The 17596-nt window shown below is 40.2% G+C and overlaps 1 protein-coding gene across 1 annotated transcript in view; it reads left to right on the forward strand.

The window, feature by feature from the left end:
* Nucleotides 1-3400: 3400 nt before the first annotated feature.
* Nucleotides 3401-17596, forward strand: part of USP53 (ubiquitin specific peptidase 53) — a 29208-nt gene continuing 15012 nt past the window's right edge. The window contains exons 1-8 of the mRNA XM_083862119.1: nt 3401-3496; nt 10180-10914; nt 12586-12678; nt 14569-14703; nt 15758-15871; nt 15960-16042; nt 16386-16491; nt 16909-17055. Coding sequence (XP_083718245.1) covers nt 10771-10914; nt 12586-12678; nt 14569-14703; nt 15758-15871; nt 15960-16042; nt 16386-16491; nt 16909-17055 — 822 coding nt within the window. The 5' untranslated portion in view covers nt 3401-3496; nt 10180-10770. The remainder of the gene's footprint in view (nt 3497-10179; nt 10915-12585; nt 12679-14568; nt 14704-15757; nt 15872-15959; nt 16043-16385; nt 16492-16908; nt 17056-17596) is intronic.

The raw sequence follows: 17596 nt of genomic DNA on the forward strand, positions 1-17596 counted from the left end.
CTTTGTGTGCATCTATAAAACAGAGATTTGTAGCTCAAACATTGATGAAAATAATGTGTGACACCTGCAGCATTGAGGAAAAATATTTAATGCAATTACCTTTGAACATTTTGATGTCTCCTAACTAGGTTAAGATTTTTGTTTTGGCATCTAGCTATCCATAAATGTGTTTTACCCTGGAATGGACACGTGCAAACCCCCAAAGCCAGGATGTGCTTAAGGATCTGGATAAGTTCTGCCTCCTTTCCCTCCCAGCTCGGCGTTTTGTGTCACATCCCAAACAACCCTCCAACCCCTCCCCTCCAAGTTCAGCACCTCTTCAGCTGTCCATCAACTCTCCAGTGTAACAATCTATTTACAAATAATACCAAAGTGTACTCATAAACCCACAGAAACATTCTTCTGCATCATGCCTAGCACATATCCTGCAGAGCCAGAAATGGCAGCAGGAAATCACTTGCCCTGGCAGCATTGTTTTGTACGTGTACTATTTATTCTAATTTTAAAATTCTTCTGCTGCCTCATTTAGGGCTTCCTGTGCTGCACCTGTGTCACTCTCTGCCTGAACTGTGTGTGGAAGGCTCTGTTGAGATTCACTGCTAGAGAATCTTAAAATATACTATAATTAAAGCTCAGAGACCATACTCACTCCGAGAGGAGAAAAAAAAGGAACAGAAGAAACCAATATAAATCCTAAGGGACTTCCAAAGATTAGTGGTGAAAAACAAATCTGTTCCGAGGAAAGGGCAGAGGCAAACACGAAAAGCAGAGTTCAGGGAGGGTAAAAATATCAAAATGAGGTCATAATCAGAATGAGGTCAAAATCCCACTTTGGGACACACAGATGCCTTTGCTTGACTGGCTTTGCAAAGAAGCAATGCAGGGATCATGGTCTGAAGCGACACTGTGCGACGGGGGTGGCTGTCCGCCCAAGTGCTGCCGGCACTGGTCAGCCCTGACTCCGCCACAACACGGGGGCCCTTCAGCCAAGCAAGCAGGACCACAGCTACGGCGTGGGGAAACAGAAGAGACGGGACTCCTCGAGTTGCAGCAACAGAGGGGTTTATTCCTCTAGGCCGGTGCTCCGAAGACACACCAGAACCTAGTGTGCAGTCTCTTTTATCGGGGGGTGGTACACAAGGGGTGGGTAGAGCAGGGACCAATCACAGGGACAAAGGGAGTGGCTCAACATACATCAATCATATTAATAACCAGTAACTTAAATTAGGGGAGGGGGAGCTCCTGATTCCATCCAATCACCCTGGGCCTAGCCTAGAAGTTTCTAGATGGGGGAGAGGCCTGCAGATGATGGACAGAACCAGGAGTTATATAACTAAATGATTGACAGATAACGAACTTGGGGTAAACAACTTGGGGAGGAACCAAAGGAGGGAATAAGAGGGGAGAAACAGGGAGAAACCATTCAATAACTGTATTAACTTTAACATCATAAAACAGTACAAATAACAAAAAGGGAATCATTGGGAATCGCCCACACACGTCCACAACACTGCTCAAAACAATAAGCAGAATGCTTTTTAAAAGTGTACAATAACATGATGCACAAACATAAAATTAGATTTTTAATTGCCATGTTAACACACTGACTGCCAACAGCTTTTTACCCTTAAATTTCCGGTGAGAACCTCTCAATAAAACAGCTAAGAAAGAACTACACAAAAAAGTAGTGCCAGGATACTGTATGAGTCTCAGAACAATGGATCAGATATTCAAGTCCCTTAAAAAAATCAAAAATTCTAGGAAGATTTTAAGAAAGCAAGAGACAAGCAAATATGGTATCTGTTAAAAATTAAACAGCATCTGGTTAAAACATCCTAATGCCTCAAAAAACCTCATTTCATACAAATCCTGTAGCAAGTAATTCCAATGTGTAACCCCACAAATCACTGAAAAACGTGACTATTGATTGTTATCTAGCTACCTCTGTATATGCAAGACAAAGGTCTGGCAAATTTAATGAAAATCTTGCCAAAGAACCACCAAATCAAAAAGCTGTTAAAAAACATTGGAGAGTGAAGCTGCTAAACTTCCTTTGATAGGATAAACTTCCTTTGTGGGCTTTTTACACTAGCAATATAATGGAAGAAACAATAGCAAGAAACTTTAAAAAAAATGGATTCAAGAAGAACAAGAATGTCATCTTTAAGGCAGAGAGCTAGTTTGATGCAGCGCCTCGTATTCCACACAGTCATTTTGCAGTCTGGCTGACCTAAAGTAGATGCAGAAAGGGATCTTCACCGGGAGATTATTTCATTTACTATTGCAGAAGACGCAGTTGGAAAACTGAACCTGCTCTCAGGCACAGAATCACTTTTCCATTCCTAGAAGGCTGTCAGAAGGGCAATTGGAAGAGAAAAAACACAAGTTGTATCCATCAGCATGTGCCAAGAACTGATGCTGGGCGTGGTAGCATCTAAAATCTCACTGCTAATCTAGGAATGAAATGTGTTAGTGAAATCTACGTGTTTATCCAGGAAGAAGATCATAAGAGTGGAATATAAAAGGTACTTGAGCAAGTAGAAATATGAGCATTTGTGGATACGGAATTCCTATCTCAAATAACAAAAGGAAACAACCCCTCCCTGGCCAACATAATAGACCAGATAAAAATCAGAGGGAACACAACTTTGGGGCAGTGACTCTGGCGCAGGTGACAGATACAACAGTGACCACATAGGAAGGATCTTTCTGGGCCGCATGGAAGTCAAACCCATCTCTGAGGTGGACATACACTTGTCTGGGGTTTGGCTCACAAATCCCTCTATGCCAGCGCTATTCCACGGGCACCTCAAGGAAAGCCAACGCGCACAGCCCAGATATCCTGGAATGAGAACTGGGAAAACAATTGCTGGAAAAAACAAGCGCCGCCGGGCTCATTTTAACGGGGTTGATAACTCCAAACCCGAGCACCTGAGGTACACTAAGGGCGGCGGTGCCCTCAGACCGCGGGCAGGCGGGGAGGGAGGAGCAGGGCTGCGGCAGCCCCTGGCTCCCTCCTGCACCTCGGGCAGGATGGGGGGATCGAGGCCCCGCTCCTTCGCCCCATGGCCCTCGAGCAGGACGGGGGGATCGAGGCTCCGCTCCCGCCCCATCGCCTCGGGCAGGACGCGGGGATCCTCCATCGCCCCATTGCCCTCAGGCGCCATCGTGGCCGCTCAGGCGCCCCCTGGCCTCGAGCGCCTTCCCGCGCGCGCACAGCGCAGGCGCGCCGGGTCGAGGGCGCGGCCAGCGCCTCCAATCGCTCCTTCCCTCCCTCCCTCCCGTCGCCGGCTTGGGAAGATCCGGGACACCGCTCCGGGAGAGCGTCCCGGCCGCCGCCGCTGTGCGCAGGCGCGGCGGCGCCGGGCCGGGAGGGGGAGCGCGAAGGAGGAGCGGGAAACGGGGGAAGAAGCAGCAAAAGTTGCCGTGAGGGCGGGGCCGCGCCCGGAGTCGCCGGCGGGAGGGGGCGGGAGAGGAGCTGCCTGAGGAGCCGCCGGTGAGCCGAGGGTCCGCGGGGACTGAGGCGGGGGTGGGACAGCGGCTGAGCAGGGGCTAAACTGCGGTGGGCAGGGGTCGGCTCCGGTGAGAGGTCGGGCCGCGGTGCCGAGGTGGGGACGGAGCGCGGAGCCGCCGGCGGACGGGACCGCCGCCTCCTCCCGGGCGGGGAGGTGAAATCCCTGCCGGGGCTGCGTAGGTGGGGGTCAGCGGCGGCTCCGCGCGTTGTGTAAGCCGCGCGGAGGGGCCGCACCGAGAGCCGCAGTGCGCGGTTAATGTTCAACGCGGCCGCCGCACGCCCGCCTGGCCGGCAGCGAGTGGTGCGGGAGGGTTCCCAGAGGCTGCCCGGCTGGAACAGGAAATGCCGGTACAGGTAGTGTTGGAGCTGTTTGGAATTTAATCGGTTCGCCAGCGTTTTGGAGGCAGAGTTTGCTGTGTGTTCTCTCGTACGCAGATGGAGTTTTCAGAGGCGTGTGGGTGGGTGGATGGATGCAAATGTATGCGAATCACCTGCTGAGCATCTGGTCTGAGTTTACTTATCTCCCTTTCTTTGATTTTTCAATGCAAATATTTTAAAATTAGCTTTTCAGAGGATCCACGACTTGTTCTCTCAGCGTGGATTTTTTTCCTTCCCAGAATAAGTGTGAGTTTTATGTATCTCTACTTAGTGCTTTATTTTGCTCGTGCAACCCCCCTACCAAAAATACCAGACACCAAACTACTTAAACTTTCTTAACTTTGAAGCTACTAGGATTATTTTAAGAACAACCACTTAATCGTGCAAACAGCATTGTGCCCGGTTGATGATGCAGTATCCCCTTCCATGCCAAGGCAATGGGATATCCCGTGGCTGATTTTATGATTACCTGCTCTTTTCTTACGGAATGAATGGGTGGGTTTTGGTGTCAAAATAGTGAGACCTCACGTTATAATCTGTCTATAAATTAGCCTTGTCAAAGTCTAAATAATCCTTTCTTCCCCTAAGAAATTGTTGGAAAGTAAGAGGTACTTACTGGTTATTTTTTTTAAGGATCGAATTACTTGTGTAAAAAACTATTATTCTTGACCAGTGGGATGTTGACAGTAAAACCACAAAAAATATGCACTTGACTTTCATTTCCAGCCTTGATAGTGCAGAATCTTTTTTGGCCATACAGTTATGCATGATGTGCTAATGACAAAATTATTTGGATGTGAGACCCAGAGGGTGTCAGGGTATTAACAATATCCTTGGTCATTCCTTGGTTTGTGCCTCTTGATGGAGTAAAACAGTTTAGTCACCGAGGGGTGTAGTGATGGGAGCAAAACTCATTCACAGAATTCTTCACAAACTTCGAGGTTTGAGCAGGAACAAGTTGGAGTTTGTTGGGGCCAGGTTAAATGATGATGGGTTGAGGATGGATCAGGATTTTAGATGTGTAGACTGAGTGAGATGTTTGTAGGAAGGTTTGTACAGGTTACATTAATGAGGGATGTGTTACATTAATGAGGTATAGTGTTTCAGACATTCAAACTCTTTTTTTGTCAAGCCTGTAAAAGATGTGTGAGTTTAAAGGTAATGCTCACATTTGCCGTTCCTTGTAACTCAGTTTTGTCTTTTGTTTTTTTCCTGGTGACTTAAGAACTCAGAAAGCTTTTCTAGGAAGAGCAGAACTTGGTATTTTACACTTCTGTTAATGATCTAACATCTGGGCAGATCAAACAACTGAAAGGCACAGGCAATTAATCTGAGACAAAAAAGACAAGTGCGAGTATCTCTGTTAAGATACATTCTGTCTTTCTGAGGCTCACGTAAAGAGCACGTTGTAGTCTTTGAATCATCGCTTGTAAATCAGTAGGAAGACAGAGAAACAAAAATCTCCTTGGTAGTGTCTGTGTGATGATTCACTGTAAATGCTGGGCCATGTCATGGGCTGGGAATTTGTGTTCTCCAAGATCTTTACTCAGACTTCCCACTAGCTGTTTCTAAAGTCGGTTTCCCTTGTAAAAGATGAGGGAGGCTGAGCTGTGAACCTTGGTTTTGGTGCAAACAGGAAAGTTTTTATTGGAACAGCTTAAAGCAAAAAATTGTACACTTACACAAAAGCCATGTGGGATAGGATCTAGGCTTCTGGTTCTCCATCCTGGAAGGATACAGAGATGTGTGACGTGCAGGAGCAGTGGTTTGGCGTAGGAGGGACAGCTAAACAGTCAAGGGCTCCAGAAGAGACAATAGAGGTCTTGAAAAAAGAAAACAGTCTGGAGTGAAAATCTACAGGGATTGTTTGGAAGAATTTCTAGAGGAGATGCCATCAAATACTTATTTGGTGTCTTGGGGACTTGTTGAGTCAGTGACCAGAGGGGAAACAACGTGCCAGACCAACACCAGCCAGGGTAATACACTGGTACTGGCCTTTTCTTGTAGTGTTGTTCTCGTTTCTTCTTACCTGTGTTGCAAGTAAGTGCTGGTAATGAAGTTTTTCTCCCTCTCTGGTGTTTAAAATGGTGAGAATTTGCATTCCTGTAAACATATTTCTGTGGCAATTTTGAAGGGAATAGTATCATTTCCAAAGACAAAAGACTGGTGGCTACTAAAAGCATTACATGTATCTTAAGGTGTGTGAAATTTGTTGACAAATATATTTAACGAGGAGGGGCTAAATGTGGAAGGGGACAGGATCTGTGCAGGGACCAAAAACATTACAATTCAGCCTCATTGAGCTGGGTGTAAGGGATTATTCCTTTCAAATGTTGGTATTTTCTTATATTTTTAAAGCAGCTTCACTGTTTGTTTATTTCATTTTCCTAATGTAGGGAAAAATTGCTGCAACCCCCAGCACTGTCACAATACAAATCAGGTTTTCATTCCATTGACAAAATTTGGCAATTTTAAGTGACAACTTTTTGAAGTGAGGAAAACACTAGAATTCTTGAGGCTGCAAGTTGAGTTTTTGATGAATTTCATTCTGTTAAGGAGGAGACAGTAACCCCAGTCCTAATAATATTGGCTCATTGCAGAGAATTCTAGTGGTTTCCCATCACAGCTTTATTCCTTCATAATACATTTCATTGCTCTTCCTTCACAATTTTTGTTGTCTCGTATCTAAATTCCCAAGTTACATCAGTTTAGGAATTGATTTCCCAGAGTTGTCAGGCTGTTGGGTGGAGTTGCCAGGCTCAGCACAGAGGCATGAACTGCAAGCAGAAGCAAAATGCTCTGTGGCTTAAAAGTCACCCCAGCACTGAGCATGAGAAAGGTTTGCCATCAGTAATTTGTGCAATACACTGAGAATTGTTGCAAAGTTAAGCCAAGAAGATATGAATAACTATTCTTCAGCAAAATTTCAGGGATGGAAGCAGTCAACAACTTTTGAACTTGTTGGCAGGTTTCCACTCAATTCGGTAGAAGGGATAGAAACCTCAAAGATGATTATGTACTTAGAAAGTGCATAAAAAGAGGCAGCTGGCTGGAAGAGAGAGACCTTGTAAGATGGTGTGAGGAGCGGAGTTGGCTCATGCCCCAGCTAGGGAGAAAACTGAGAACTCAGCCATGAGGCTGAAAATTATCGGGAGCCCAGGCATTGGTAGTTCCAGTGTTCACAGAGCCAACTGTTCATCTCATCAGTTTTATCTCGATGGATATCAGAGATTCTTAAACCCAAATGTGCTTGTAGAAAGTGATTGTTTAGCCAAAATATCAGCTGCACTGATTTCTAAGCTTCTTTAGTGACACTGCTGCTTCAACTAAAGAGTCTGTGTCAGCCACAGCTACGTGCTGGGGTCTACCAGCTGAGCAGGCGATAACGTGCAGTTCTGCTGACAAGTGGATTTGTTGTTCTGGAAGCTGTAAAGGCAAGTGCCAGAAATTTTTTGACAGGCATGTGTTTTGTCCTGTGAGGCTGCACAGCTAAGGTGCTTGATGAGATCATCTGTGACTGAAGAACAGTGACTGAAATTGGGCAAGGTAGAAGGAGTTAGGCTGGTAAATAGATATTGGTTCGAGAGCTTATAGCCCTTGTTTAGTGTCTTTGGTTGACAACAGTTGTCCACAATCAATCCCTGTAGTCTGAAGGGCAAGAATATTCCTTTAATTTTCATCTACTAAAAATCTTGTGTAGCATGCCACCAACACTGTGTGAAATAACTCTTCTCCTGGAATATTGCATTTACTGTAGACTCTTTATGGTTCAATCACAGAATATTTGGGTTGAAAGGGACCTTAAATCTCATCGTGTTCCCTGGCCATGGGCAGGGACATCTTTCACTATCCCGGGTTGCTCAGAGCCGCATCCAACTTGCCCTTGAACACTACCACAACTGACTGGTGGTCTATACTCTGTCACTCACACCTTTGGCAAGCCAAGAACTCAAAAACATCTGGTAAACCCCAGAGGTTAATAAATGCTACAGTGCCCTCAGCAACACTGGCTTACCACAGACAAGAAAGAAGTCTTCAGGTGCTAATTACAGTGTTATTGACTATTGAATTTGGGTTTTGGGAGTCTGGTCTAAGTCCCAGTCACCCAAAAGTTCACCCAGACTCATGGGAGGTGAAGCAGCCAAAACTGATCAGCAGCATCACTTCTCTGGTTTGTGGAGCCATCTGTGATGGGGGGTATGCTTGTCAGCAGAGGAATAATATTCTTGTTGGGTTTTTAGGGTTTTTTCAAATCAAAACTGGAATATTTGCCCAATGTGAATTTCAAAACAAGATGCTACTCTAGGCTTTCTCACCTTATGGAAAGACTGTGATGACAAATTAATCCCATTGCTTCTGGCACCATTGGAAGGCTCATCTACAGTCTCTCTTACTAATGAATGAGAAGCTATGCACCTTAGTATTTGACGCAGTGGAAAAAAATTGCAGTGAGACTTTTACATATGAAAACTACAATTAATGTGTTCTGCAGTTTTTTAGAATTAGATTGTGTGATAGAGGGAATTATTTGTCTTCACGGCTTTGTGGTTGTGAAATTGAGCAGGAAACATTTTAATGCAATGGGATCGTAACACAGAGCTAATCCAGAAACATTTTTTTCATTAAATTCTTGCAGTGAATCATTATAACTTCTCCTGAGAGCCAGCCCAACAGCTAAATGCTTGGTGCAGAGAGTGTTACTTGTAGGGCATTCTTGAAATGCAAGAGAAAATTACTTCCTGTAAGTTCTTAGTAAATGAATGCTCTTTGTCATTATCCTAAATTGTTCCAGAAAACTCTTCTTTCCAAAACAGAGCGTGTATTTCTAATAAGATCTGAAGCTAATACACATTTCCAGCTACATTTTCTTTTCCTATCCTCTTTCTGGGTTAACTGACGTGAACATAAAGAAAACAAAATTGTTACAATGATGTTCTGTCAAGGTCGGTTTCCAGCTAGATTTCAGACTTCTTGCTCAGTGCTGCCACAAATCACACTTACCATCTCCAGTATTATTAAATCAAATTACTCACGGGTGAGATACAGTAACATCAGTAAACAAACAGAACTCATCTGATTATTCATGGGGCAAGAGAGACTTTTGGTTAAGTTCCAGCTATTGATTTCATTTTTAAATACAAGCAAGTACCAATGTTTCTCTTAAATAAAGTCAAACGATTTCAGGGGTGCAAGACTTCCTGCTGGTATTTTTGAAAGCCACATATTCCAGTACTAGAGAGCTGTAGAGTGTGGTGTTGCTCGTTCTGAGCTGAGCAAAGTTATCTTCCAGTTTATACAGTATTCCAACTACACAGTTAATTTTTGGTTTTTAATGCTCCTCGTTAATCTTGGTAAGTTTACACATTGGAAAAATCTGTACTGAGAAGCTGCAGGTTTTGAAGTTTACTGATGTGTCTTTAGTATCTCACATCTCCGTTGAAATGTGAGACCCAAATTTCACCCTTTTGTTTTGTTTCCCTTCTTTCTTTCCCACATATGCAACCTCAATTGTGTTGGTTTATTTAAATTTATTCCGTTCTGTGCTGTTCCTTCAAATGTTTGTGTGGGTGATATGGTAATGCCAAGCCAACAGAATAATCCATTGTTGTGAGAGGATCACTGCTTGGGCTTTACATGTGGTCGTGGGGATGTTCTGTAAATGGACTAATTTAACCTTCAAGAGCTGGAGCAACAACCCTTATTGTTGGAATTTGAAAATCTTGGAATTGCTCATTGGGGCAGCGACCAGAATGTTCTTGCATTGCTGCTGGCATTGTTTTTCTGGTTGCTTTGAAGATGCAGCCAGGTTAATGACACATTTATGTGGTGTTTAGTAGGCAGTACAAACTTCTGAAAGCTGAGTACTAGCTGACAATCCATCCATGAAATTGAAATAAAAACCAGCTTAGCTTTTTGAGTGTTTAATAAAAAGATTTATTTCTTGGTAATGTTTTTTATTAGACTTGGAGATTTAAAGATTGAATAACTCATGTATTAAATAGTCCTTTTATAAGGTGTTACTTGTCATGAGGAGAACCTTTACAGCAATTTTATTTTGCTCTTTAGAGATGTGTAAGAAATTAGGAGATGATAAATTATGAAAATTTTTATGCCTTAAAAGCAATTTTTAGGTGGTAATATTTTCTTCTTCTCTTTCATGGCTATTTCATCTTGCCTCTAAATTTAGAAATTGTTTTAGCCATGATCTCTTTTCTAATTTAGAAGCTCTTTAACTTTTTGGATTTGTTTATTTTTTAAATATAATTTCTGTTTCTTTCTTATTTCAGGTTCACTGGAAAGAGAATGAATTAAACATGCAGTCTTCTAAACTGGAATATAATTCATGGGTTACAGTTAGAAGTAAAAGAGAAGATGGAACAAAATGAGAGAACGGGAATATAACACCTGACAAGGACTTTCCAGTTCTGTGATTGAGATATATATATATATATATATATATATATATATATATATAAAACTTTCAATATAATACAACTAATGATTTATAGTAATACTTTATTGCTATCCCTGGAAGAAGTCAGTTACTGTGCAACTTGCTTAATAAGGACTTTTATTCTAATGAATTTTTAACCTGTTTTAACCTTAACTGGACACCTTTATTTATTTATTTTTTTTTTAAAGACTGAGGGTTAAAAACTTCCTTCAGCTGTATTTTTACTGGGAGGCTGATCCTGAGGGATGGCTCAGAGCTGCTCATGGAAAATGGACTTAAGCCCACGGATGGTGACGGTTGCACAGAGTTGAATGGAATGCCATGACTTTAGAAATACTGCTGTAGAACCACCTTCTTTGCCTTGCACCCGTCATATCCTTAAATATTTAAGTGTGAACATTGTGATTATAAACTCTGAAAAATAATGGCATGGGTGAAATTCCTAAGAAAACCTGGGGGTAACCTTGGAAAAGTTTATCAGCCTGGAAGTATCATGTCCCTGGCCCCTACAAAAGGCTTATTAAATGAACCTGGACAAAACAGCTGCTTTCTTAATAGTGCTGTTCAGGTAAGAAAAAACTTCATCTGTTAAACATCTTTTGAATAGACTTTCCCAAGTGTGTCTGGGAAACAAAAATGGCAATTGTAGGAATAAGGCACTGTATGAAGGTAATTTTATTCAGCATTTAACTGTAAAGAATTGAGGGTATTAATACTTTTTTTTTGCACAAAATTTTATTTTCATCTGAAAAACTTTCCTTTTGTATTTGAAAATCTAGGAGTTAAAGCTTTAAAACTTTCTGCTTGAATTTTAAAAGTAATGTTTCTGTCAAACAGCTAAATTACTTCCAACATTTACATGACACTTTTTTATGTGGAGCAACCATTACTATTTGTATTGACTAGGACACTATTTTTATTAAAATCCCATTTTCTCAGAATTGGCACATGAGCCTCTGATACTTGGGTATATCAGAATATGCACATGTAGTGAGGGCTTCGGTTCTAATCTTAGGAAACATTTGGGGAATTAGAGTAGGAGATACACTTGGTTCCAAAGAAATATGACTTGGAATTCTCCTTATAACAAGATACTTCTTGTAGTGCTCAGATTTTGGATCTGAATGTTTTTAAATTGTACAGAATTACTTCTCAAACTGGCAGAGGGCTTAATAGAGGCATAGACTGCCTAAAAATTGGAAGACTTAAAATCGGTGTGGATTTAAAGCCAGGAAATATGAGAGGTATAGCTATGTGATGTGTATGGTATCTATATGTATTTAAGATAAAAATGTGCTGTAGTTTAACTAGTGTTTGGTGTTCTGCATCCAGTGGGAGCGGCATGACCTATATTCTCTTGCATTTCTGCTGTTTTCACTTGGGTCTCCTGTAATGAAGCCCTAAATAATGTTTAGTTCTAGTTTTAGACAGTCCTATGACTTCACAACCCAGTGCTGTTTATCAAACAGTGGCAGATGGTTGGTGACTGCCCTTTTACAAGAAGGAATGTGTTCCTTTCTTTCTTTCTTTTCTTTTAACCTCTGCTCAACCTTCAGAAATGAGCTTTGGACTTTAATTTTCCAATGCATCCTATTTCATTTTAGCTTTTATATTTATAGATAGGTTATCTTTTCCCCCTTGGATTTGCAGGTGTTGTCTTACTGTGCCTCTTGACAAGTAATTTTTAGGGTTTTTTTATTTTATTTTTTTAATAAATAATAACTGCTTCACTTCATTAACAGGTATTGAAAGCAGCGTGGTGTAGCCAAGCTGTTAATTACCTTTTTGTAGGGTATTTACACAAATAAAAGGTAGAAACATACCTCTATAAGCACCAGGATTATTTTGATCTGTGGAAAAACAAACGTATTTCATTTTGATAAGAGACCACAAGGATGTAATGTAGCACTTTTATGTCGAGCTTTAAGGAAACTGCTACAGTCCCTGTACAGAGTTCAGATTGCTGCTTGTTTCCTTGAGAGTTCTCCAGCTCTTTCTCCAAAGTACATTGTTTCAAAAAGTTTAAAAGACAGATTGAAGTTTTAAGTGCTGAAAGTAAAACTTTTGTTTCCACCTCCACAACTGACCAAACTAATGGAGAAAATCCACATTTCCTGCAGCAATATTGGTGCTTACCTTGTATATAATGTGAAATAAAAAAACAATTAAAATCTACCATATGTTGTATTAAACAAAGAACCTTCAGAACTGATGACATGTTTTCTTTTTATCTTTACAGGTATTATGGCAACTTGACATATTTCGACGAAGTTTAAGAGGTTTAACTGGACACGTGTGTCAAGGAGATGCCTGCATATTTTGTGCTTTAAAGGTAAATTAAAAAAAAAAAAAACCTCTGGAAAAGCCATCTTTCAAAATGAGGGGAAAATAATTTCAATTCTTCTTTTTTTTTAATTTGTGTCTGTATCATACCTATCCCTGGGTGACCAAGTCATGCTTGTATAAAGAAGCAAATTAGTTTTAAGGACGTTTTTAACAGGTGTTTGTAAGAGAAATATTTTCTTGTATTTAAAGAAAAAAATTGCAGAGTTCTGGAGTTGGTTCAAATGGTGTAAGTTATTTTTTTAGCAGTGTAGTTGTGATGTTTAACTCCATGGCCTGTGTACTGACCTTACAAAAGAGTAGTTAATTCATTTGGAAGTGTCTGTCCCCAGCTGTTCTGTACACTACTGGTTTTGCTTTCTTGGCTCTTTAAGATACTGGTTGAGTAATTCTCTTTGTTCTGTGTTCAGAATCTTGGACATTTTAATTTCCATGCAATATGTACACACTGGATGAGGATAAACAGTGACTTGTTTATGACTTGGGTGGATTTTTTGGTTGGGTTGTTTTGTTTAGGGTTTTTTTGTGGTCTTGGGTTATTTTAACCCTTCTTACCTGTTTAACAATGAAGGATATTTTATCTCTGTCAGCCTCTTCTATAAACTAAAAGTACAGCCAATAAATTCTGGTACTTGGACTATGCAAGCCACTAAACTGAACACACCTATCTCCACAACTGCTTATCTGTACTGGTTGGGGCTTTTTTTAGCTGGACATATAAAGCTATGTCGCATACCAAAAAATGACCTAGCAGCCAAAATGGGAGGTGGTAAATGTTTTCAAAGCAGATCTGTTAAAAACTTCATTTTGAATGTTTACATGAGGATAGTGGCTGTAATTTTTGTCAGTAGTTCTTGCTTTTTGTTTTGAATGGGAAGATTAAATACTTGAAGGGCACCCTAGAATGTGTCGTGGTTAAAATTCTACTTTCTGTTAGCAGTGAAACTTTGCTTCTCTGTTTTATCTTTGTCTTCTATACAACAGATTTTACCTATAGGAGGTCTATGTGAAGAATGCATATCCTTATTTTTATTCATATTACATGGCTTCTCCTGACTTACTTTCTCTTTAGTGTCTTCAGTTCTCCTTAAAGGTTGACTAAGAATTCTTGACTGGGGAATACACCTTTAAATATCTGCAAATCTGTAATACATTTAGTAGCTGTTAACTTTCAGTTCTTTCAGAATCAACTTCATTTACTTGCTAAATGATGAGCTCACTTGGATGGGTATCTCTGCCAAAAAGAAAAGTAGCAGCCAACTCTATCTTCTGGGAAATGAATTAAAAACCAAGTGCAATTTATTATCATGTTCCAGAACTGCAGATATTGACCTTTTCTCTTGTGTTGTGAGCATTGGTTCAGCCCTGAGCTAATTTCATAGCAAGGATTATTGGCATTCTATCCAATTTATGGGAGGTTTTTCATAACCATAATTTTAATAAAGATATACTCCCCTCCTAAGCAGTAAATATTACATTACTTAGTGAATCATGAGTGGTATTATATTGTGCCCTAAGAAATACACACCATCTGTAGACATGAGATACATATGGATGAACTGCTATTCCAGGGGCCAAATTAAAAAAGCTATATAATTACAGAACAGGGCTCGTGTTGCCTCTGGGAGCCCAAGTCAATCACTTTTAGTTTTGTATTTTGTATGTTGTTGTTCTACAGGTTCAGTGTTTAGCTTGATACCATAACTTCTTGTAGAGGAACCAGTTTGAAGATGAAACAGTAATTTTGAAAGTTACAAAGGTCTATAAACATTATAAATATTTCACCTATTTATTATGCAAGAAATGATGGATTTGTGTAGAACCACGGTGTCCAGCCAAGTGATTAGTGAAGCTGAGTAACCATTGCATTTCTTCCTAGGCCATCTTTTCCCAATTCCAGCACAGCCGGGAAAAAGCCCTCCCGTCGGATAACATGAGACACGCCCTGGCCGAGAGCTTCAAGGACGAGCAGCGCTTCCAGCTGGGATTCATGGATGATGCAGCAGAGTGCTTTGTGAGTGTCTTTCTGAGAGCAGTTTAGGGGGTTTGGTAGCTCCAGGCTCACAGGTAGGATTCAAATAACAGAATCTTGCTGAGCTTCTTATGCCAGTTTAGGGCAACAGATGTACGGAGTAATGTCAGGTAAGGGGGACCGAATACTCTTGCATCTGTTCTGTACTTTCCTCCCTTAACTCTGTAGCTGAGGCAGAGCAGGAGGTTGGTGAGGATGATGAACTCTGAGTCACTCCTAGAAATATTTTGATGGAGAGAAAGGTTATCTCCTCAGGAGGAGCACCTAATGATTTGAATATATTGTCTGTTCCTTGAAGTATTGAGTCACCATCTATTGAAATACAATGTGCTACAACTGGCAAGCTCATTGCTGGATTCTGCTGCAGAAGAGATTTCTATTTTCTTACCCAGGGGTGAACAACTGCTTGAAGGTATTGCTGTAATTACTTTCTGCCTCAGTGTAGTGTCCAACTAAAAAACATGAGCCACTGCTGTGGCCTTTAAAGGTGACTCCAGGTGTCACAGAACTCTGGTAAAGAGACCTTCCTGAGGGATCCTGTGTTAGACGATGAAAATGTTCGCCATAAAACACCTGCAATATTAACCTTCAGACATGGATTTGAGGGGCAGGAAATACGGTTCCTGCTTCAGTTACTTTGAGCTTTGGACGTCCTTCAGGAGTATCCACAAATTAATTCCTTCCTGCTAGATGTTTCTTCACATACACAGGAAAATCCAGTGCAGTAGTCCTGAAAGAGGCTGTTTGAGATTTGGCAGTCATGAAACAGAGTCTGTTATTACTGCTCCATCTGTTCAAAACGCATTTGGACTCCTGAACTAATCATCTGTCTGATCTACCTGAACAGATTCCCTTCTTCCCCTTATCTCTGATATTTTTGGCAAAAGGAAAAAATGGCCTTGCTAATTCAAGGGACAAACTCATTGCAGCCATAGTATTTGGGAGCCAAGGGGCATAGTTGGAGTATTAAATTGAAATGTTCTCCATGTGTTCTGACTTCATCAGTTCAGTTTACATTTATATTGTTTCTTTTTAGGAAAATATCCTTGAGAGGATTCATTTCCACTTAGTGCCAAACAGTGAAACAGATATGTGCACTTCGAAATCCTGTATTTCTCACCAGAAGTTTGCTATGACACTGTATGAGCAGGTCAGACCTTCATTTGATTGGTTTAACAAATACCTTGTTTATTCTTTCCTGAGTAAATAAAAATAAAAGTATTTTTTTATTTTTGCAGTGTGTGTGTCGCAGTTGTGGAGCATCATCAGATCCATTGCCTTTTACGGAATTTGTGCGTTACATTTCCACCACTGCCCTGTGGTAAGAGTTTTTATTCTTGTCACTCTTTTTTCTATATACATCCTTCTAATAATATGCAAAGCATATATTCTGATAATATGCAAAGGCTTTTAAGTGTTAAAAATTGATGTCTATTTTGTTGCAACATGTTTTTGAGATACACTTCAAAAATAGCTTTTGGATTTCAAAAGGGCTTGACAAAAATTTTGTATTGCTACTGTTTTACTACCACTGTGTGTTTTCTTTTTAGTTTAGTTATACAATACAGCTAATTTCTTTTTAGTTTAGTTATACAATACAGCTAATTGAAATCTGTTACACTTTGGAAGGCAGATCCATATTCAATGCAATTTATATTTTGCAGTAATGAAGTAGAAAAAATGATGGAGAGGCATGAACGTCTCAAGCCAGAAATGTTTGCAGAATTGCTGCAGGCAGCAAATACTACTGATGACTACAGAAAGTGTCCTGTAAGTAAACAAAAATGTTGAATTACTTTGGGATACAAGGGAAGACTTTTTAGGGTATTAAATCAGGCTAGAAGTATTCCTCTAGTAGCAGGGTTATGTGTAGTGTTGCTGCTTCAGAGGAGTCAGCTTAGGGCAAACAAAGCTCTTACACTTATATTTGTGGTTCCAGTTATAGAGATTTCTATTTTAAGGTGGTGATTGGATATAGAAGTTAAGCTGTAGTCTTCATCAAAGTGTTTTTATGATGAAGAATGTTATCCTTAAATTGTTAGAAACAAATACCATAGCTACATTTTGGAATTAAAGACATTGTGGAGTTGTAAGCTAATTCTTGTGTAGTGACTCACCTTTGGACTTCCAATTTTTAAACACTTTTGCTTTCCTTTCCATCACGGTTCTTGTTTCCCTTTTTTCTAGAGTAATTGTGGTCAAAAAATAAAAATTCGTCGTGTTCTTATGAATTGCCCTGAGATTGTCACCATTGGTCTGGTCTGGGATTCAGAACATTCTGACCTGACAGAAGAGGTTGTGCGGAACCTGGCAACGCAACTTTATCTTCCGGGGGTATCTCACCTAAAACTTGCTCTTTGCTTTTTCTAGAATTTAATTTTACAGTTTATTTTTTGTATATGTGAATATATTAAAAAAAATGGAAATAGTCATATATATTCTTTTGTAAACATGACTTAACTTTACCTAAAGTTTATATATTTATATAAAGTTTATGTCTACTTTTACAGTTCTTTATAATGCACTGCTTGATGTAGTTTCTTTGAGAGGAAAATGTCGTGTTGTTGGAAGTGTTTTGTCTCTTAAGTACAGTGATTAATCTAGTGGACTTCCTAGTTGGAAATCTAGGAATATCATTTTCAGTTTGAAATTTGTGAAATTATTCCAGAGCATTAATACTTCACTCTTTCAAATATTAAAAAAGCCAAAAAAATCAAAATAGATGTAGTAAGTGCAAAAATCAGTATTTATGCTCAGGAAAAATTGTATAATACAACAGGGCATTAAATACCTGTTGCCTTGGTGAAATGCTAGTGGTAGGTCAGGAAATTGAGGCTATGTTTTATGTGTGTTTTAAAATATGTAATCATTTTTA

The sequence above is a fragment of the Zosterops lateralis genome, assembly GCF_965231275.1.
Source record: "Zosterops lateralis genome assembly, chromosome: 5".
NCBI lineage: Eukaryota > Metazoa > Chordata > Aves > Passeriformes > Zosteropidae > Zosterops > Zosterops lateralis.